Genomic DNA, 22,027 nt, shown 5'->3' with positions numbered 1-22,027 from the left:
CTTTACAAAGCATGTGAGAGCTCCCTGGGTAGTTGTGAGTGAGGATTGGCCTCTGCTCCCATGTTACTGTCATAGAACCATCAAATCATAGAATGTCTTGGGTTGGAAGGGAGCCCAAGGATCTGTAAGTTCCAGCCCCCCTGCCACCAGCAGGGCCACCAACCTGCAGGTCTGGCACTAGACCAAGTTGCCCAGGGTCCCATCCAGCCTAGTCTTGAACACCTCCAGGGGTGGGGCATCCACAACCAGAAGCTGTCTGGTAGGTGCTCACAGGGTTAGCAGGCATGGTGGGAATGGGCTGATGGTTGGTCTTAGATGTCTTCTCCAACCAGAAGGGCTCTATGAGTCTATGTTTCTAAGAACAGCAACAACGTGTCTGTTTCCCATTCCACCCAGGCTGCCATGGTCTGCACTGGTACATAGCAGTCCTGTAACTCTCTGTGTGCAAGCTTCCTCTCGCTGACCTCTTGGCTTCCCTGGGCCACACTGAGTGAAGACGGATTGTCTTGGGCCGCATACACATAGGTCGCTCCAAAAGTAATGCCTCCCGTTTATTTCCATGGAAACTGCAACAGCTACAATGAGCAAAATAGCTATGTTTGATAGAATAAATTCTCTGCTACAAAACACTGTTCTTAAATGCAGTCACTACCACTAACTCCTGTTCCTCCTCTTCCACCTGTTCCTCCTGTTCCTCTTGCTCCCCTTCCTCATGCTTGCCCACTGCTGCCGCCTCCTCGCTGCTGGAGCTGTCCTCCTCACTGCTGCTATCATCATGCTGGTTCCTTTTTTAGGGACCGCCGCATGGTCCAGAACAGCAGGAAAAACAGTCCCGTGTGGAACCAGATCTTCCAGTAATCCAGTAGAATACAGCATCAGGTCACGTGCTTTGGTCACACCAATCCCATGCAGTGCCGCAGGCTTGGGGCAGAGTGGCTGGGAGCCGCGTTGAGGAAAAAGCTCTAGGGGTGGTGGGCAACAGCTGCCGCACACAAGGCAGCAGTGTGCTCAGGTGGCCAGGAAGGTCAGCGGCATTCCTGGCTTGTGCCAGCAGCAGTGCGGTCAGCAGGAGGGGGGATCGTCCCTCCGCACTCTGCACTGTGAGGCCGCAGCTCGAGCGCTGTGTTCAGTGCTGGGCCCCTCACTCCCAGACAGACATGGAGGCCCTGCAGCGCGTGCAGAGAGGGGAACGGAGCTGTGAGGGCTCTGGAGCACACGCGTGATGGGGAGCGGCTGAGGGAGCTGGGGGGGGTCAGTGTGGAGAAGAGGAGGCTCAGGGGAGCCCTCATGGCTCTCTGCAGCTCCCTGACAGGAGCTGGGCGTGGGGGGGGAGGTTGGCTCCTGGCTAACAGCGATGGGATGAGAGGGAATGTCCCTGAGGAGGGCCAGGGGAAGTTCGGGTTGGATGTTAGGAAAGATCTCTTCTCACAAAGAGCAGTTAGCACAGGCCCAGCTGCCCAGGAATGGTGGGGTCACCGTCCGTGGGGGTGTTCCAGAGCCGTGGAGATGTGGCACTGAGGGACGTGGGCAGTGGGCGCGGTGGGGTGGGCTTGGGCTTGGGGATCTCAGTTCTCTTTGCAGCGTGAGTGATCGTAGGATCCTAAGCTTTCTGGCTACCCCGTCTCCCCGCACTGGCCGCCGGACGTCTCCCTGACGGGCCGAGCCCCGGCCAACGCGGCCAAGTCAGAAGGCGGGACGGAGAGGAGGCGCCGGGCAGCCCGAGCGGGCAGCGCGGGGCCGCTGAGGAGAGGCGGCGCTGAGGCAGAGTGGGCGGGGCCAGGAGGGCGGCCGGACTCACCGTCGTGACGTCAGCGTAACCGCCAGGGCAGGGAAGGCGTGGAGGGGTTGGGGTCTCAAGAGCGGGAAGGAGGGAAGCCGGCGTGCAAGGTTTTTTTGTGAGGAATTCTGTGATTTTCCTCGGAACTCGTACGCCTAGCCCAGCTGACAGAGGTTCTGGTAAAATAGGATGGCATTCCGCCTTCCTCAAAGGACACACGAGGCAGTTTGAACGTCAGAGAGCATCTTCTGAAAGGGAGGGTGACGGCGCACTCCATCTCACTGCCCCAGAGGACGGTGGACTCTCCCGTCATGGCAGTGTTCTGAAGCCGTCTCGCCACGGCACTGTGCAACTGACACTGCAGTCCCTCCTTGCACAGGTCACACTCGAGCAGCGCTGAGCTGAGCAAGGCATTTCTTGGCATTTGTGCAGAGGCCGAAGCTCCCGGAACAAAGGGATGCTCTCTGAGAGGCCGGGCGGTCCCTGCCCAGCTGCTGACAGGAGGCTGTGTTGGAAGCGTCTGTGCAGAGGCCTCTCCGGCTGCACGGGGTCCGGCTCCTCACGGTGTGGTAGCAGGGAACGGCTGCCGCGTGCGCTGCTCCCGGCAGGCAGGCAGAGCTCTGTGCGTGAAGGCTGTGTTGCTCCAATTTGTAGGAGGGAGAGGAGGTTCCCTTCATGGATGTACACCCGACGGCGAGATTAAGACACAACAGGTGAAATGTTAGCCCGACCACTTTATTACAAATCCTAGTTGTTTAGGGAGATGGGCAAGGGAAGTCGGGTGATAGAAGAGAGATTGGAAATAAAAGCAAAGAGTCTCTGTAGAAAGCAAGAGAGAATTAGCCACCACCGGGTTTCCAGCATAGCTCGTAGTTCAGATGCTGAGCTTCAGTAGAGATGGGTCGTCGGAGGTTGTTGTTGGCTTGACGACGACAAGGATGACTTTTTCCAAGGACAGGACAGCCTTATTAATGTAAGTCCAGAGTGGCCGAGTTGGCTGTCTTTGGAGTGACAGCTTCTTCCTTTTGGGACCATAGCAGGAACTCCTTTTGTTCCCATCTTCTGGGCCTTGCCAGCAGATAAGAGGGAGCAGGGAGGTGCCCACTTGCGTCTTGCCCTCACAGGATACAATGGTACTATTCCCAAATCTCCTGTACCAAGCTGGAGTCGTTTGGTCTCAGCCCAGATCTTTAGCCGGCAAACTCTCTCCAAAGAAATCCTTTTGGATGTAAACTGCCCACAACCTGATGCTGACTGCCACACGGCAACACCCACCTCTGGCCTCCTAGATAGCTCAGAGTCTTATTGCTCACAGCATGTGAGCTTTGAGCCCAAGAAAGGAGGGTTCTGACAAAGGCCTCTTTCAGCGTCCAAACAGCAGCAGTCTGAAGAGGCGATCTTTCAGCTCCTTGAAGTCACGCAGTGCCCGGGAGTGGGCGTCCGGGTCCTGCTCCAGGTGCTGAAAGAGGTTGAGCGGGCTGGCTGTTTGGAAGGCCTGCGGCAGGACAACCTCGTCAGGCATGGTCGCGTTGCCAAGGAGGAAGTGGTTCAGGAGTTTGTCGTTCAGGCAGTATTGCAGGTATTGCAGGAGATTCTCCAGCCGGCTCAGGAAATGCCTCCTGCGCCAGTCCTCCAAAGGGATGATGGCTAGGAGGTGGAGGAGAAGAGTCTTGATGGTGTAGCTGGAAAAGCCCATGCCCACCAGGATGTGAGCAAAGAGCCTCAGGCAGACGAGGTGGCAGCTGTTGGGTCCAGCGGTCCTGGCCACGTACTCGAAGTACTTCCTTTCCGCCACAGCGCAGCTCTGCGGCCATGTTGTGCTGGGCGTAAAGACGGCCTCTGCGTTCTGGCTGCTCAGGAAGATGTCCAGGTTGCCTTGCTGCACCCCGAACAGCAGCTCAACGTGGACTTTTTCCCCGCTGGAGGTGTCTGTCACCTGGAGCTTGCAGGAGCGGCTGGAGGGCAGCACCTTAAGGCCGTAACGGTGTGCCCGGTGCGTGAGCCTCCAGGTTCTTGGTACCTGCTTGTTGAACCAGGCGGCAGTTTTCTGCACATCCAGGTAGGAGCCGGTGCAGAGCGTCTGTAGGAGGCTGGGCTGCTGATTTTGGCTCAGCTCCTCCTCAGAGTGGTGGAGGAAGCACAGCACGTCCCCCAGCTGCTGCTCCCTTGTGCACATGCACACCAGCTCCACACGGATGCGGGAGTTCCTTGCCAGCATGTCCCCTTCCTCACCCAGCTCCGGGTGGAAGACGTGCCCATGGGGGGCCTTAATGGGCACGAGCAGGCGGTACACAATGTCCTCCTCACAGGGACTCCAGCCTTCAAAGGCGCTGCCCACCCCAATGGCAGGCTGCAGCACCGGGTAGAAGCTGTTTGAATAGACAAATGTGTAGGTCTGCAGGAGGTCTCTCATCAGCTCCTCCACCAGCACGCACTTGGTGGCCTTTCCTTGCATCTTTTTCCAGGCACGCCATGCAATGTATCTGGTCAGTGCTGAATGATAGAAGTATTCATCCTCCTCGTCCTCCCGTTCTACCTCTTCCACCTGTTCCTCCTGCTGCACCTGTTCCCCCTGATCCTCCCGTTCCTCCTGTTCCTCCTGTTCCACATGTTCCACCTGATCCTCCTGTTCCACCTCTTCCACCCGTTCCAGCTGTTCCTCCTGTTCCACTTGCTCCTGCTGTTCCTCAGGTTCCACCTCTTCCACCTGTTCCTCCAGTTCTTGCCGTTCCTGCTGTCCCCCTTCCTCATGCTGCTTCCTTTTTAGGGACCGCCACATGTTCCAAAAGAGGAAGACAAACAGTCCCGTACACAACCAGATCTTCCAGTTGTCCAGCAGAGTAAAGAGCAGAGCCGACATGTCCACCCAGCTCTGCTCCCCGTTCCTCTGCTCTTTCTCGTGCTGCTGCACGTGCTCAAGCATGACCGCATGGTCACTGCCACTGACAATTAGCGCCCTCACCAACAAGGCGAGAACCAACACCAAAGCCATGATCTGCAAGAGATGGGAGAGAGGGGCTCAGTGGGGCTGGGAGGGAGCGGGGCCAGGAGCCTCATGGCCCTGTGCTCAGGGAGGAGCAGTGGGTAGGAGATGGGTGGCAGCAGGGACTGAGGCCAGCGCTGGCAGGGACAGTTCCAAGCACTGCCCGTGGCACTCCCACAGGGGCCGGTGTTTGCATTGTGTCCCTCGTCCAGCCCGACCTTCCCATGCTGCTGCACTTACCTATGGCCCAGGCCAAAGTGAAGCAGCACTGCCTGCTGACGGCCCTAAAACCATCCCCTGCATTGTGACATCCTTGCTGATGTCACAGTGGGCAGCCTGACCTCACCCTTCAGCCCTTCGCTCTCAGCTGCGCAAGGTGGCCACAGCCACGGTACTGCCACAGTTTGGAGGCATATCTCTCTGGGCAGAGCTCCTGGGGATGCTCTTTACAAAGCATGTGAGAGCTCCCTGGGTAGTTGTGAGTGAGGATTGGCCTCTGCTCCCATGTTACTGTCATAGAACCATCAAATCATAGAATGTCTTGGGTTGGAAGGGAGCCCAAGGATCTGTAAGTTCCAGCCCCCCTGCCACCAGCAGGGCCACCAACCTGCAGGTCTGGCACTAGACCAAGTTGCCCAGGGTCCCATCCAGCCTAGTCTTGAACACCTCCAGGGGTGGGGCATCCACAACCAGAAGCTGTCTGGTAGGTGCTCACAGGGTTAGCAGGCATGGTGGGAATGGGCTGATGGTTGGTCTTAGATGTCTTCTCCAACCAGAAGGGCTCTATGAGTCTATGTTTCTAAGAACAGCAACAACGTGTCTGTTTCCCATTCCACCCAGGCTGCCATGGTCTGCACTGGTACATAGCAGTCCTGTAACTCTCTGTGTGCAAGCTTCCTCTCGCTGACCTCTTGGCTTCCCTGGGCCACACTGAGTGAAGACGGATTGTCTTGGGCCGCATACACATAGGTCGCTCCAAAAGTAATGCCTCCCGTTTATTTCCATGGAAACTGCAACAGCTACAATGAGCAAAATAGCTATGTTTGATAGAATAAATTCTCTGCTACAAAACACTGTTCTTAAATGCAGTCACTACCACTAACTCCTGTTCCTCCTCTTCCACCTGTTCCTCCTGTTCCTCCTGTTCCTCTTGCTCCCCTTCCTCATGCTTGCCCACTGCTGCCGCCTCCTCGCTGCTGGAGCTGTCCTCCTCACTGCTGCTATCATCATGCTGGTTCCTTTTTAGGGACCGCCGCATGGTCCAGAACAGCAGGAAAAACAGTCCCGTGTGGAACCAGATCTTCCAGTAATCCAGTAGAATACAGCATCAGGTCACGTGCTTTGGTCACACCAATCCCATGCAGTGCCGCAGGCTTGGGGCAGAGTGGCTGGGAGCCGCGTTGAGGAAAAAGCTCTAGGGGTGGTGGGCAACAGCTGCCGCACACAAGGCAGCAGTGTGCTCAGGTGGCCAGGAAGGTCAGCGGCATTCCTGGCTTGTGCCAGCAGCAGTGCGGTCAGCAGGAGGGGGGATCGTCCCTCCGCACTCTGCACTGTGAGGCCGCAGCTCGAGCGCTGTGTTCAGTGCTGGGCCCCTCACTCCCAGACAGACATGGAGGCCCTGCAGTGCGTGCAGAGAGGGGAACGGAGCTGTGAGGGCTCTGGAGCACACGCGTGATGGGGAGCGGCTGAGGGAGCTGGGGGGGTCAGTGTGGAGAAGAGGAGGCTCAGGGGAGCCCTCATGGCTCTCTGCAGCTCCCTGACAGGAGCTGGGCGTGGGGGGGGAGGTTGGCTCCTGGCTAACAGCGATGGGATGAGAGGGAATGTCCCTGAGGAGGGCCAGGGGAAGTTCGGGTTGGATGTTAGGAAAGATCTCTTCTCACAAAGAGCAGTTAGCACAGGCCCAGCTGCCCAGGAATGGTGGGGTCACCGTCCGTGGGGGTGTTCCAGAGCCGTGGAGATGTGGCACTGAGGGACGTGGGCAGTGGGCGCGGTGGGGTGGGCTTGGGCTTGGGGATCTCAGTTCTCTTTGCAGCCTGAGTGATCGTAGGATCCTAAGCTTTCTGGCTACCCCGTCTCCCCGCACTGGCAGCCGGACGTCTCCCTGACGGGCCGAGCCCCGGCCAACGCGGCCAAGTCAGAAGGCGGGACGGAGAGGAGGCGCCGGGCAGCCCGAGCGGGCAGCGCGGGGCCGCTGAGGAGAGGCGGCGCTGAGGCAGAGTGGGCGGGGCCAGGAGGGCGGCCGGACTCACCGTCGTGACGTCAGCGTAACCGCCAGGGCAGGGAAGGCGTGGAGGGGTTGGGGTCTCAAGAGCGGGAAGGAGGGAAGCCGGCGTGCAAGGTTTTTTTGTGAGGAATTCTGTGATTTTCCTCGGAACTCGTACGCCTAGCCCAGCTGACAGAGGTTCTGGTAAAATAGGATGGCATTCCGCCTTCCTCAAAGGACACACGAGGCAGTTTGAACGTCAGAGAGCATCTTCTGAAAGGGAGGGTGACGGCGCACTCCATCTCACTGCCCCAGAGGACGGTGGACTCTCCCGTCATGGCAGTGTTCTGAAGCCGTCTCGCCACGGCACTGTGCAACTGACACTGCAGTCCCTCCTTGCACAGGTCACACTCGAGCAGCGCTGAGCTGAGCAAGGCATTTCTTGGCATTTGTGCAGAGGCCGAAGCTCCCGGAACAAAGGGATGCTCTCTGAGAGGCCGGGCGGTCCCTGCCCAGCTGCTGACAGGAGGCTGTGTTGGAAGCGTCTGTGCAGAGGCCTCTCCGGCTGCACGGGGTCCGGCTCCTCACGGTGTGGTAGCAGGGAACGGCTGCCGCGTGCGCTGCTCCCGGCAGGCAGGCAGAGCTCTGTGCGTGAAGGCTGTGTTGCTCCAATTTGTAGGAGGGAGAGGAGGTTCCCTTCATGGATGTACACCCGACGGCGAGATTAAGACACAACAGGTGAAATGTTAGCCCGACCACTTTATTACAAATCCTAGTTGTTTAGGGAGATGGGCAAGGGAAGTCGGGCGATAGAAGAGAGATTGGAAATAAAAGCAAAGAGTCTCTGTAGAAAGCAAGAGAGAATTAGCCACCACCGGGTTTCCAGCATAGCTCGTAGTTCCGATGCTGACCTTCCGTAGAGATGGGTCGTCGGAGGTTGTTGTTGGCTTGACGACGACAAGGATGACTTTTTCCAAGGACAGGACAGACTTATTAATGTAAGTCCAGAGTGGCCAAGTTGGCTGTCTTTGGAGTGACAGCTTCTTCCTTTTGGGACCATCTTCTGGGCCTTGCCAGCAGATAAGAGGGAGCAGGGAGGTGCCCACTTGCGTCTTGCCTTCACAGGATACAATGGTACTATTCCCAAATCTCCTGTACCAAGCTGGAGTCATTTGGTCTCAGCCCAGATCTTTAGCCGGCAAACTCTCTCCAAAGAAATCCTTTTGGATGTAAACTGCCCACAACCTGATGCTGACTGCCACACGGCAACACCCACCTCTGGCCTCCTAGATAGCTCAGAGTCTTATTGCTCACAGCATGTGAGCTTTGAGCCCAAGAAAGGAGGGTTCTGACAAAGGCCTCTTTCAGCGTCCAAACAGCAGCAGTCTGAAGAGGCGATCTTTCAGCTCCTTGAAGTCACGCAGTGCCCGGGAGTGGGCGTCCGGGTCCTGCTCCAGGTGCTGAAAGAGGTTGAGCGGGCTGGCTGTTTGGAAGGCCTGCGGCAGGACAACCTCGTCAGGCATGGTCGCGTTGCCAAGGAGGAAGTGGTTCAGGAGTTTGTCGTTCAGGCAGTATTGCAGGTATTGCAGGAGATTCTCCAGCCGGCTCAGGAAATGCCTCCTGCGCCAGTCCTCCAAAGGGATGATGGCTAGGAGGTGGAGGAGAAGAGTCTTGATGGTGTAGCTGGAAAAGCCCATGCCCACCAGGATGTGAGCAAAGAGCCTCAGGCAGACGAGGTGGCAGCTGTTGGGTCCAGCGGTCCTGGCCACGTACTCGAAGTACTTCCTTTCCGCCACAGCGCAGCTCTGCGGCCATGTTGTGCTGGGCGTAAAGACGGCCTCTGCGTTCTGGCTGCTCAGGAAGATGTCCAGGTTGCCTTGCTGCACCCCGAACAGCAGCTCAACGTGGACTTTTTCCCCGCTGGAGGTGTCTGTCACCTGGAGCTTGCAGGAGCGGCTGGAGGGCAGCACCTTAAGGCCGTAACGGTGTGCCCGGTGCGTGAGCCTCCAGGTTCTTGGTACCTGCTTGTTGAACCAGGCGGCAGTTTTCTGCACATCCAGGTAGGAGCCGGTGCAGAGCGTCTGTAGGAGGCTGGGCTGCTGATTTTGGCTCAGCTCCTCCTCAGAGTGGTGGAGGAAGCACAGCACGTCCCCCAGCTGCTGCTCCCTTGTGCACATGCACACCAGCTCCACACGGATGCGGGAGTTCCTTGCCAGCACCTCCCCTTCCTCACCCAGCTCCGGGTGGAAGACGTGCCCATGGGGGGCCTTAATGGGCACGAGCAGGCGGTACACAATGTCCTCCTCACAGGGACTCCAGCCTTCAAAGGCGCTGCCCACCCCAATGGCAGGCTGCAGCACCGGGTAGAAGCTGTTTGAATAGACAAATGTGTAGGTCTGCAGGAGGTCTCTCATCAGCTCCTCCACCAGCACGCACTTGGTGGCCTTTCCTTGCATCTTTTTCCAGGCACGCCGTGCAATGTATCTGGTCAGTGCTGAATGATAGAAGTATTCATCCTCCTCGTCCTCCCGTTCTACCTCTTCCACCTGTTCCTCCTGCTGCACCTGTTCCCCCTGATCCTCCCGTTCCTCCTGTTCCTCCTGTTCCACATGTTCCCCCTGATCCTCCCGTTCCTCCTGTTCCTCCTGTTCCACATGTTCCACCTGATCCTCCTGTTCCACCTCTTCCACCCGTTCCAGCTGTTCCTCCTGTTCCACTTGCTCCTGCTGTTCCTCACGTTCCACCTCTTCCACCTGTTCCTCCCGTTCTTGCTGTTCCTGCTGTCCCCCTTCCTCATGCTGCTTCCTTTTTAGGGACCGCCACATGTTCCAAAAGAGGAAGACAAACAGTCCCGTACACAACCAGATCTTCCAGTAGTCCAGCAGAGTAAAGAGCAGAGCCGACATGTCCACCCAGCTCTGCTCCCCGTTCCTCTGCTCTTTCTCGTGCTGCTGCACGTGCTCAAGCATGACCGCATGGTCACTGCCACTGACAATTAGCGCCCTCACCAACAAGGCGAGAACCAACACCAAAGCCATGATCTGCAAGAGATGGGAGAGAGGGGCTCAGTGGGGCTGGGAGGGAGCGGGGCCAGGAGCCTCATGGCCCTGTGCTCAGGGAGGAGCAGTGGGTAGAAGGAGATGGGTGGCAGCAGGGACTGAGGCCAGCGCTGGCAGGGACAGTTCCAAGCACTGCCCGTGGCACTCCCACAGGGGCCGGTGTTTGCACCGTGTCCCTCGTCCAGCCCGACCTTCCCATGCTGCTGCACTTACCTATGGCCCAGGCCAAAGTGAAGCAGCACTGCCTGCTGACGGCCCTAAAACCATCCCCTGCATTGTGACATCCTTGCTGATGTCACAGTGGGCAGCCTGACCTCACCCTTCAGCCCTTCGCTCTCAGCTGCGCAAGGTGGCCACAGCCACGGTACTGCCACAGTTTGGAGGCATATCTCTCTGGGCAGAGCTCCTGGGGATGCTCTTTACAAAGCATGTGAGAGCTCCCTGGGTAGTTGTGAGTGAGGATTGGCCTCTGCTCCCATGTTACTGTCATAGAACCATCAAATCATAGAATGTCTTGGGTTGGAAGGGAGCCCAAGGATCTGTAAGTTCCAGCCCCCCTGCCACCAGCAGGGCCACCAACCTGCAGGTCTGGCACTAGACCAAGTTGCCCAGGGTCCCATCCAGCCTAGTCTTGAACACCTCCAGGGGTGGGGCATCCACAACCAGAAGCTGTCTGGTAGGTGCTCACAGGGTTAGCAGGCATGGTGGGAATGGGCTGATGGTTGGTCTTAGATGTCTTCTCCAACCAGAAGGGCTCTATGAGTCTATGTTTCTAAGAACAGCAACAACGTGTCTGTTTCCCATTCCACCCAGGCTGCCATGGTCTGCACTGGTACATAGCAGTCCTGTAACTCTCTGTGTGCAAGCTTCCTCTCGCTGACCTCTTGGCTTCCCTGGGCCACACTGAGTGAAGACGGATTGTCTTGGGCCGCATACACATAGGTCGCTCCAAAAGTAATGCCTCCCGTTTATTTCCATGGAAACTGCAACAGCTACAATGAGCAAAATAGCTATGTTTGATAGAATAAATTCTCTGCTACAAAACACTGTTCTTAAATGCAGTCACTACCACTAACTCCTGTTCCTCCTCTTCCACCTGTTCCTCCTGTTCCTCCTGTTCCTCTTGCTCCCCTTCCTCATGCTTGCCCACTGCTGCCGCCTCCTCGCTGCTGGAGCTGTCCTCCTCACTGCTGCTATCATCATGCTGGTTCCTTTTTAGGGACCGCCGCATGGTCCAGAACAGCAGGAAAAACAGTCCCGTGTGGAACCAGATCTTCCAGTAATCCAGTAGAATACAGCATCAGGTCACGTGCTTTGGTCACACCAATCCCATGCAGTGCCGCAGGCTTGGGGCAGAGTGGCTGGGAGCCGCGTTGAGGAAAAAGCTCTAGGGGTGGTGGGCAACAGCTGCCGCACACAAGGCAGCAGTGTGCTCAGGTGGCCAGGAAGGTCAGCGGCATTCCTGGCTTGTGCCAGCAGCAGTGCGGTCAGCAGGAGGGGGGATCGTCCCTCCGCACTCTGCACTGTGATGCCGCAGCTCGAGCGCTGTGTTCAGTGCTGGGCCCCTCACTCCCAGACAGACATGGAGGCCCTGCAGCGCGTGCAGAGAGGGGAACGGAGCTGTGAGGGCTCTGGAGCACACGCGTGATGGGGAGCGGCTGGGGGAGCTGGGGGGGGTCAGTGTGGAGAAGAGGAGGCTCAGGGGAGCCCTCATGGCTCTCTGCAGCTCCCTGACAGGAGCTGGGCGTGGGGGGGGAGGTTGGCTCCTGGCTAACAGCGATGGGATGAGAGGGAATGTCCCTGAGGAGGGCCAGGGGAAGTTCGGGTTGGATGTTAGGAAAGATCTCTTCTCACAAAGAGCAGTTAGCACAGGCCCAGCTGCCCAGGAATGGTGGGGTCACCGTCCGTGGGGGTGTTCCAGAGCCGTGGAGATGTGGCACTGAGGGACGTGGGCAGTGGGCACGGTGGGGTGGGCTTGGGCTTGGGGATCTCAGTTCTCTTTGCAGCCTGAGTGATCGTAGGATCCTAAGCTTTCTGGCTACCCCGTCTCCCCGCACTGGCAGCCGGACGTCTCCCTGACGGGCCGAGCCCCGGCCAACGCGGCCAAGTCAGAAGGCGGGACGGAGAGGAGGCGCCGGGCAGCCCGAGCGGGCAGCGCGGGGCCGCTGAGGAGAGGCGGCGCTGAGGCAGAGTGGGCGGGGCCAGGAGGGCGGCCGGACTCACCGTCGTGACGTCAGCGTAACCGCCAGGGCAGGGAAGGCGTGGAGGGGTTGGGGTCTCAAGAGCGGGAAGGAGGGAAGCCGGCGTGCAAGGTTTTTTTGTGAGGAATTCTGTGATTTTCCTCGGAACTCGTACGCCTAGCCCAGCTGACAGAGGTTCTGGTAAAATAGGATGGCATTCCGCCTTCCTCAAAGGACACACGAGGCGGTTTGAACGTCAGAGAGCATCTTCTGAAAGGGAGGGTGACGGCGCACTCCATCTCACTGCCCCAGAGGACGGTGGACTCTCCCGTCATGGCAGTGTTCTGAAGCCGTCTCGCCACGGCACTGTGCAACTGACACTGCAGTCCCTCCTTGCACAGGTCACACTCGAGCAGCGCTGAGCTGAGCAAGGCATTTCTTGGCATTTGTGCAGAGGCCGAAGCTCCCGGAACAAAGGGATGCTCTCTGAGAGGCCGGGCGGTCCCTGCCCAGCTGCTGACAGGAGGCTGTGTTGGAAGCGTCTGTGCAGAGGCCTCTCCGGCTGCACGGGGTCCGGCTCCTCACGGTGTGGTAGCAGGGAACGGCTGCCGCGTGCGCTGCTCCCGGCAGGCAGGCAGAGCTCTGTGCGTGAAGGCTGTGTTGCTCCAATTTGTAGGAGGGAGAGGAGGTTCCCTTCATGGATGTACACCCGACGGCGAGATTAAGACACAACAGGTGAAATGTTAGCCCGACCACTTTATTACAAATCCTAGTTGTTTAGGGAGATGGGCAAGGGAAGTCGGGTGATAGAAGAGAGATTGGAAATAAAAGCAAAGAGTCTCTGTAGAAAGCAAGAGAGAATGAGTCACCACCGGGTTTCCAGCATAGCTCGTAGTTCAGATGCTGAGCTTCAGTAGAGATGGGTCGTCGGAGGTTGTTGTTGGCTTGACGACGACAAGGATGACTTTTTCCAAGGACAGGACAGCCTTATTAATGTAAGTCCAGAGTGGCCGAGTTGGCTGTCTTTGGAGTGACAGCTTCTTCCTTTTGGGACCATAGCAGGAACTCCTTTTGTTCCCATCTTCTGGGCCTTGCCAGCAGATAAGAGGGAGCAGGGAGGTGCCCACTTGCGTCTTGCCCTCACAGGATACAATGGTACTATTCCCAAATCTCCTGTACCAAGCTGGAGTCATTTGGTCTCAGCCCAGATCTTTAGCCGGCAAACTCTCTCCAAAGAAATCCTTTTGGATGTAAACTGCCCACAACCTGATGCTGACTGCCACACGGCAACACCCACCTCTGGCCTCCTAGATAGCTCAGAGTCTTATTGCTCACAGCATGTGAGCTTTGAGCCCAAGAAAGGAGGGTTCTGACAAAGGCCTCTTTCAGCGTCCAAACAGCAGCAGTCTGAAGAGGCGATCTTTCAGCTCCTTGAAGTCACGCAGTGCCCGGGAGTGGGCGTCCGGGTCCTGCTCCAGGTGCTGAAAGAGGTTGAGCGGGCTGGCTGTTTGGAAGGCCTGCGGCAGGACAACCTCGTCAGGCATGGTCGCGTTGCCAAGGAGGAAGTGGTTCAGGAGTTTGTCGTTCAGGCAGTATTGCAGGTATTGCAGGAGATTCTCCAGCCGGCTCAGGAAATGCCTCCTGCGCCAGTCCTCCAAAGGGATGATGGCTAGGAGGTGGAGGAGAAGAGTCTTGATGGTGTAGCTGGAAAAGCCCATGCCCACCAGGATGTGAGCAAAGAGCCTCAGGCAGACGAGGTGGCAGCTGTTGGGTCCAGCGGTCCTGGCCACGTACTCGAAGTACTTCCTTTCCGCCACAGCGCAGCTCTGCGGCCATGTTGTGCTGGGCGTAAAGACGGCCTCTGCGTTCTGGCTGCTCAGGAAGATGTCCAGGTTGCCTTGCTGCACCCCGAACAGCAGCTCAACGTGGACTTTTTCCCCGCTGGAGGTGTCTGTCACCTGGAGCTTGCAGGAGCGGCTGGAGGGCAGCACCTTAAGGCCGTAACGGTGTGCCCGGTGCGTGAGCCTCCAGGTTCTTGGTACCTGCTTGTTGAACCAGGCGGCAGTTTTCTGCACATCCAGGTAGGAGCCGGTGCAGAGCGTCTGTAGGAGGCTGGGCTGCTGATTTTGGCTCAGCTCCTCCTCAGAGTGGTGGAGGAAGCACAGCACGTCCCCCAGCTGCTGCTCCCTTGTGCACATGCACACCAGCTCCACACGGATGCGGGAGTTCCTTGCCAGCATGTCCCCTTCCTCACCCAGCTCCGGGTGGAAGACGTGCCCATGGGGGGCCTTAATGGGCACGAGCAGGCGGTACACAATGTCCTCCTCACAGGGACTCCAGCCTTCAAAGGCGCTGCCCACCCCAATGGCAGGCTGCAGCACCGGGTAGAAGCTGTTTGAATAGACAAATGTGTAGGTCTGCAGGAGGTCTCTCATCAGCTCCTCCACCAGCACGCACTTGGTGGCCTTTCCTTGCATCTTTTTCCAGGCACGCCATGCAATGTATCTGGTCAGTGCTGAATGATAGAAGTATTCATCCTCCTCGTCCTCCCGTTCTACCTCTTCCACCTGTTCCTCCTGCTGCACCTGTTCCCCCTGATCCTCCCGTTCCTCCTGTTCCTCCTGTTCCACATGTTCCACCTGATCCTCCTGTTCCACCTCTTCCACCCGTTCCAGCTGTTCCTCCTGTTCCACTTGCTCCTGCTGTTCCTCAGGTTCCACCTCTTCCACCTGTTCCTCCAGTTCTTGCCGTTCCTGCTGTCCCCCTTCCTCATGCTGCTTCCTTTTTAGGGACCGCCACATGTTCCAAAAGAGGAAGACAAACAGTCCCGTACACAACCAGATCTTCCAGTAGTCCAGCAGAGTAAAGAGCAGAGCCGACATGTCCACCCAGCTCTGCTCCCCGTTCCTCTGCTCTTTCTCGTGCTGCTGCACGCGCTCAAGCATGACCGCATGGTCACTGCCACTGACAATTAGCGCCCTCACCAACAAGGCGAGAACCAACACCAAAGCCATGATCTGCAAGAGATGGGAGAGAGGGGCTCAGTGGGGCTGGGAGGGAGCGGGGCCAGGAGCCTCATGGCCCTGTGCTCAGGGAGGAGCAGTGGGTAGAAGGAGATGGGTGGCAGCAGGGACTGAGGCCAGCGCTGGCAGGGACAGTTCCAAGCACTGCCCGTGGCACTCCCACAGGGGCCGGTGTTTGCATTGTGTCCCTCGTCCAGCCCGACCTTCCCATGCTGCTGCACTTACCTATGGCCCAGGCCAAAGTGAAGCAGCACTGCCTGCTGACGGCCCTAAAACCATCCCCTGCATTGTGACATCCTTGCTGATGTCACAGTGGGCAGCCTGACCTCACCCTTCAGCCCTTCGCTCTCAGCTGCGCAAGGTGGCCACAGCCACGGTACTGCCACAGTTTGGAGGCATATCTCTCTGGGCAGAGCTCCTGGGGATGCTCTTTACAAAGCATGTGAGAGCTCCCTGGGTAGTTGTGAGTGAGGATTGGCCTCTGCTCCCATGTTACTATCATAGAACCATCAAATCATAGAATGTCTTGGGTTGGAAGGGAGCCCAAGGATCTGTAAGTTCCAGCCCCCCTGCCACCAGCAGGGCCACCAACCTGCAGGTCTGGCACTAGACCAAGTTGCCCAGGGTCCCATCCAGCCTAGTCTTGAACACCTCCAGGGGTGGAGCATCCATAGCCTGTGTGTAGGCTAGTAATAGGACAAGAGGTCATGGCCTCAGCTAGTTCCTGGGGAAGTTCACATTGGATATTTGGAAAGATTTCTTCTCATGATGAGTGGTCAGGCACTGGCACAGGCTGCCCAGGGAGTAGGGGGGTTTCCATCCCTGCAGGTTTTCCATAACCCTGGAGATGTAGCACTGAGGTACACGGTCAGTGGGTGTGGTGGGGACAGACTGGGGTTAGGCTTGGGGATCTTGGACATCATTTTGAACCTGAATGATACTATGATTCTTTGATCTTAGAGGTGAGCATGTTCCTGTCCCACCCAGAAGATGCATAGAAATTAACATGTATTAAGCTTCAGCTACAGATGTTCTCCAGGAGGAGACAGAGCAGGACACTGTTAGGAGCCTGCCTCCATCCTCAGCTGCTGGAGGAGGTTCTGGGTGTGCCCTTACCAGTCTTGTCCTAGCATGAAGTGGCAATGAAGAAACTTCTGCAATAATTACCAATAAAAAAGCCTTTTGCTTTTCTGGGAGGAATTTATGCTTTCTTTTAGCCACATACCCATCCAAGACAAGCAGATGGTCTGTGTGTTTGTACATTGGTGTCTCACACAGGGGCTGGCCTAGATGCAGCACTACCTCCTCACCTTGATCCATCCTTCTCCCCTACACAACCACAACCTGCTGAATTTTTTATCTACCACATATTCTAAAAGTTCTGTTGGTGATGAGAAGGGAAACAAACTTTATACTCCACATTAAGTTGTGCCGTGAGTCCTCTCCTTGGCTGAGCCTCAAGCGTCACAGTTACTTGCACTCGAGCAGTGTGAACACAGAGGGAGGGATTAATTAAAAAGAGTACCTGTTAATGGAGCTCTAATCTTGCCTACAGATTGCCTTAACAGGCACACAAAAGGTCATGGCATGAATCCTTGGAGCTGTAGGTGCCCATCCCCGGAGGTGCCCAAGGCCGTGGATGGGCCCTGGGCAGCCTGAGCAGGGAGGGCTCCCACAGCAGGGGTGGGGCTATGGAGGCTTTAAGGTCCCTTCCAACTTGAGCATGCTGTGATTCTACAAAAACCCAATTCAGGTGGCTTATTTATCAGAGATATGTGTGTGTGCCCCTCATCATATTTTTGTTTCCTCTCCTGGAAATGGAGCAGTGGGATGGTGGCAGGTGTTAGTGACATGCGAGCTCTTCTACCGCCAGGCAGACTGCCCACATGTCTCATAGCTCCTGCACCATCAAAGGCAATGTCTGAGTTCAGCCTACTCTAAAACTTTGCCCAGCTTTTGTACACTTCTGAAGTGTGCAAGTTAAGGACTTAATGTTGTGTTGTTAACTTTTCAGCATCTCCAATCGCACCAGTAATCTCTTCTGTTAGGAGGGTTTTAGAATAATGCAACTCTTCATGAGCCCTCATTATTTCTCAGAAGGTGCCTGTGTTGTTCAAGTGCCTGTATTGTGACAAGTGTCTAATTATGGATCCTTTTTGTAGACCCCCAGAGATGCCATTATGTCCACCTGCAGTAAAAGGGAGAAGATTGTCATTTGCATTCAGCATGAGCTTTTTTCTACTGCTTTCACTGCACATAAATAAGGAAAACAAATCTTATCGACCACTGATCCTCTTTCCATTCATCTTACAGTTCATTTGTGAAAACAGCAGTTTTGCTTTGCTTCTTTTCCTCTGAGTATTGTTTGCTACTTCGGCACTAACCTGTTTTCCCTTACCTAATGAATGTGTGGCATCGTTGGGCAATCTGGCCAACCTAGCATGACTAAACATGTTTATCATCCTGTGGAAAGAAAAGCATGGGTGGAGGGGATGGCATGGCTAAAGATAAAAGCTTACTCACTAACCACAAGATATTCACCATCTTTTTCCTTTCTTTTTTCCTCCTTTTTTATTTCTTGGTTCCTGTTTTCTCACATCTTTCTGATGACTGAAGTTCTCATCTAGGGCACAGTGCTCCCCATCCATCTATATACATACCTTGTGCAATTTGGCACACACTCCTGATATGTGAATTAAAGGAGGAGAGTGGTGAGTGCCTACCCCTCTGCTAGGTCAACACGAGTAGGCAAATCTCATCTTCCCATCAGCCCACCATGGATTTTTCATTGTATTTCGTAGTTACTTCCACTGGCAAAGGACAGAGGTATGAGCTTTGGGGCATGGAAGGACTTCACTCTACTTGTTTTCTCTAATGCTCCATCTCTTTTAGACCTTCATGGGAAGGTAATGTCAGTGAATGCTTTGGTTTCTCGTGTTTGGTTTTTGCATAATTCAGGTGGCAGTGTGCAGCATTTTGCACAGCAGTACCTGGTTTATGTTTGCCACATTCTATTCCCAGCAGCGTTGTCCTCAAAGTACAGAAATTTCACAGAAAGCAGACAGATGGGTGAAGGGCAAGGACGGATCTGTGCCATGAGTGATGGTCATTGTTGGCTTCTTGTTTTTTCCTATTGCAACTGTCAGAAACTTGTGGTTAGCAATGCTTCCTACCAATCCAGCTGTTAAAACATACTTCAAGATGCTTCAAGTCAATCCAGACCTTTTTTTTTTTTTTTTTTTTTTTTTAGCTGTAAGCAAACTGAAGGAGCTTTGTGGTGTTGGTATGGTGAGCTAATGAAAGATCAATGAAAAATGACTTAAAAATAGAAAACCGGTATGTGTCTCTTTGGCTTATATGTGCTCATTCAATTCTGAAACACATAGTTCCTTAGGACAAATCCAGAGATTTGGAGGAATGCTGGGATTGTGTTTTCTAAGGCCACATTGCTCCCTCCAAGGATGCTGGGGCAGCTCTGATGGCAGGTGCTCTATCTGCAGCACATCTTCTGGTAGCCTTTCAGGAACTCAACTTCTGACCCTGCACAGCAGGACCTGGGGTACACAGGATGCTGTAGGATGGTGCACACAGGTAGTATGTATGTATTTTGTATATGTGAGAGCTCCTCTGTCACATCTGCCCCTCTCTTTAGAGGCTCAGCTACCCCAGTGCACCTCAGCTACTCCACTATGTGCCTATGGATGGGCGACCACGTTGGGCACTTGGTGTCATTTTTTTGCCATTACACACAAATCACTCCTGATGGGACACATCAGAGTCCACAAAGGTAATTTACCTTTGTGTAATTTACCCTGTAACGAAGTGTCACTGGTCTTCATGGGTTTAAATTAAAGGAAACTCAAATCTAATGATTCAAGTAATGTTTTGTCATGTTTGGGACATCATGCTTACATTTTTCACATTTATGAAGAAAGAAGGCTGTAACACTATTCTGGTGAATAGCTCATGACCCAGGATGAACCGAAATGGCATTTCCCCCTCTGTATCTCCTGTGCAAGATTGGTGTGTTCAGCAAAATACCATACACAGTGCTGTAAATCTACACATCTGCAGAGCTACAAAAGACAGCTTCTGTGCGTTTTCACTTGGGAAGTGGGAAAGGAGAAGATGCAGTGAAGGCAGCAGTCACTGGAAATATCCATTGTGTGTACAGATGTCATTCCATATTATGTGTGCCAGGTACAGCAGCTGTCGCTGAGCCTCTCCCTGCTCAGTGCAGCACAGTTTGTTTTGATATCTCTATTCTAGTCAGCTGGGCCATGAAGAATGAGCGCGGAGATGCATTGCATCGCTCCAGCTTGGCCTTGTCAGGAGCTCAGGGAATTTTTCCCCTTCCCTGCCCACACCTGGGCCCAGGATGCCATTGAGGAGTGAGTCAGTGGCTAACTATTGCCACGAATCCCTTGAAAAAGGATAGAGGCAGCTAATCCCAAAATGTGCCTCTGGAAGAAGATGCATAACAAAATGACAGAGAGCTGGGGGTGGTTGCAGGCTGAGTAGCAACACTTAGCTCCACAACCCCCTCTCTGACCATTGCTTTCTTTGTTTCCCCTTTTTTGTTGCTGTCTTCTGCAGGCAAGGCGTACGCCCCGGAGTTCTACTATGACACTTACAACCCACTGTGGCAGAACCGGCCCCGCGTGTACTCCTACAGCCTGCAGTGGACCCAGATGAACCCCAGTGCCGTGGACCGCATCCTCGCCTACCGCCTGGGGATTAGGCAGGTGAGGAGAGAAGCTCCTTCATGCAGAAGGTGCCCGTTGGTGTGCTGACCTCTGCCAGGGCTGCCTGGCCTTATGTTATTTGTTTTATTCTTTTTTCTTTGTGTTATTTCACTTCATTTTACTCTGTGTTGTTTATTTACCTCCCTCCTTCCTTGTTCTGTGAATTGGAGTGGTCTCTGCTCCTTCCAGAAGGTTTGCTGTCATCTTGCAGATGTGGTCCTCTGCTGTGTGCAGATCCTGGAAGCTAATTTGCACATTTCCAGTGTGAAACACAGAGATTAAAAGAGCTGCTCCTCAGAGGGTTTGCAGAGGCTGCAGCTCAAAACACATTAGAAAGATTACATAAAAGAAGCTTTCAATGAAATTAAACTCTCTGTGTATCTATGTATCTTTTATACAATCTTCCATGTAAATAGGTAACTATAGGAGCAATTGTAGCTTTCCTTCAGAAACATTTAGTTACCCTTGAGAACAGAGCCATCTTCCCTGACCACACTGAAGTTCAGCTTGCATGGGTCTTTGGAGATTCACCAAGAACTTATCGATGGGGCTTGTTCTCTTGCAGAGGAATTGATAGCCTCGCCATTCATTAACCCCTTCACAGTTTAAAAGTATCATCTGTCTTCTTTTGATGTGATCACTACAAAGCTTGAGTTTTAATAGCCAATTAGAGAACCAATTTGTGCATTGCTTAAATTCATTACATGAGAACACCTCTCTTTACTCCACTTCATGGGGCAAAATTAATGTCAGTTTGCTTTTGTACTCTCCACCAGCTAAACCAATACAAAAAAATCACAAATATGTCTTCTGAAGGCAGAAAATGTTTGTGCCACACCATTTGCCTGTGGTTCTGTCCAGAATCTGTCCATGGCCAATGTTACAGATGTGCAAAGACTGATATTGCCAGCTTGATTTTTGGCAGTTCTGGGCTTTCTCGAGGGAAAAATGCCAGGTTTGGAAATGGTAATTCTTGGTGTGAGCTTCTCCTTGGCCACCATGGTCACCTCTGGGTCATATTGGACTTCCTGGTTGCCAACTTTGGGCCCTGAACTCCCACTCCCAGCCTGGATCTACTACCATGAAATTAAGGTGTTCCACTGCCAACATGTAAGAATCCACCTGGTGTTGTTTGGGGCTTGTTTTGCACTCTCCTGTTGAGCTGGCCTTCCTTAAATTGCATCTGAATTGATTGTGCAAGGAGGTATGTTTGCTTATTCAGTGGCTAAAATAACAGTGCAGGGAGACTAGAAATGAGGGTTCAAGACCAATTCCTGAAGGCACAGATAGTGCAAAGTGGAGGGCAGGAGGTATTTTGTTATCTCAGTGAAAATCAGTGACTTTTATTAAATGATTGTGTCATTTGGCACCAATCACTTGTGTTACTCGGGGTACCCAAGAGGAATTATGAAATTTAAAAAAGAATTTGCTGAAGCAAAATGGTATGAAATTAGTGGCATTAGGTATTTTCACTGCTTCTTTTTTTCCCCCATTCCATTTTAATTTGTTTTTAATTATCAATTTTGTGTGCTTAAAATTAGTAGTTATTTTACTTTAATTACCTCGACAACCCTTCCATCAGGTTAATCAAAACAAGTTTTATTCCTCTGACTGAAGCCACATTTAAAATGAGAGTGATTTAGAATCTAGCAAGCCATCCGGACACGCTCGCCCATCACTGCAGTAATTCCCCTGAAACACAGACAATAATTAACACCCTTCCTTCCCTTGGCACTCACCATTACTTGTTGCTAGCACATTGCCCTCTGAAATGATGGTGTTTGGATCATTTACTTAGCAGTGTCTTTTTATGATGCATTGCAAAACACTGCCAGTGGGTTGGGTCAGCATTCTGGTGTCTGCTTGTGGTTAGATGGACAGCATTATCTTTGTCTGATTGGTAAACTGGTTTTGCATTTGGACTGCTGAGATCTGAGCCCCAGTGCCTGTTCCTCTTTACCCAACCTGTGTGTTGCTTCTCAGCTGAAGGAAGAATCAATAGGCAGTAAGTTGGGAATAGATGTGGGATTTTGTAGGGCCTGGAACTAGATGCATGT

General features: G+C 54.1%; 1 protein-coding gene across 2 annotated transcripts in view; it reads left to right on the top strand.

The window, feature by feature from the left end:
• The window catches only part of MDGA2 (MAM domain containing glycosylphosphatidylinositol anchor 2), a 362,730-nt gene that overhangs the window by 300,123 nt on the left and 40,580 nt on the right, over positions 1-22,027 (top strand). For both annotated transcript variants that reach the window (XR_005860157.2, XM_025150963.3), the window contains exon 10: positions 19,822-19,970. Coding sequence is in view for 1 of the 2 variants with exons in the window: in XM_025150963.3 (XP_025006731.1) it covers positions 19,822-19,970 (149 nt within the window). In the remaining variant the exon portion in view is untranslated. The remainder of the gene's footprint in view (positions 1-19,821; positions 19,971-22,027) is intronic.

Source organism: Gallus gallus, chromosome 5 (genome assembly GCF_016699485.2).
Source record: "Gallus gallus isolate bGalGal1 chromosome 5, bGalGal1.mat.broiler.GRCg7b, whole genome shotgun sequence".
Classification (NCBI taxonomy): domain Eukaryota; kingdom Metazoa; phylum Chordata; class Aves; order Galliformes; family Phasianidae; genus Gallus; species Gallus gallus.
This window is presented reverse-complemented; position numbering and strand designations above follow the sequence as displayed.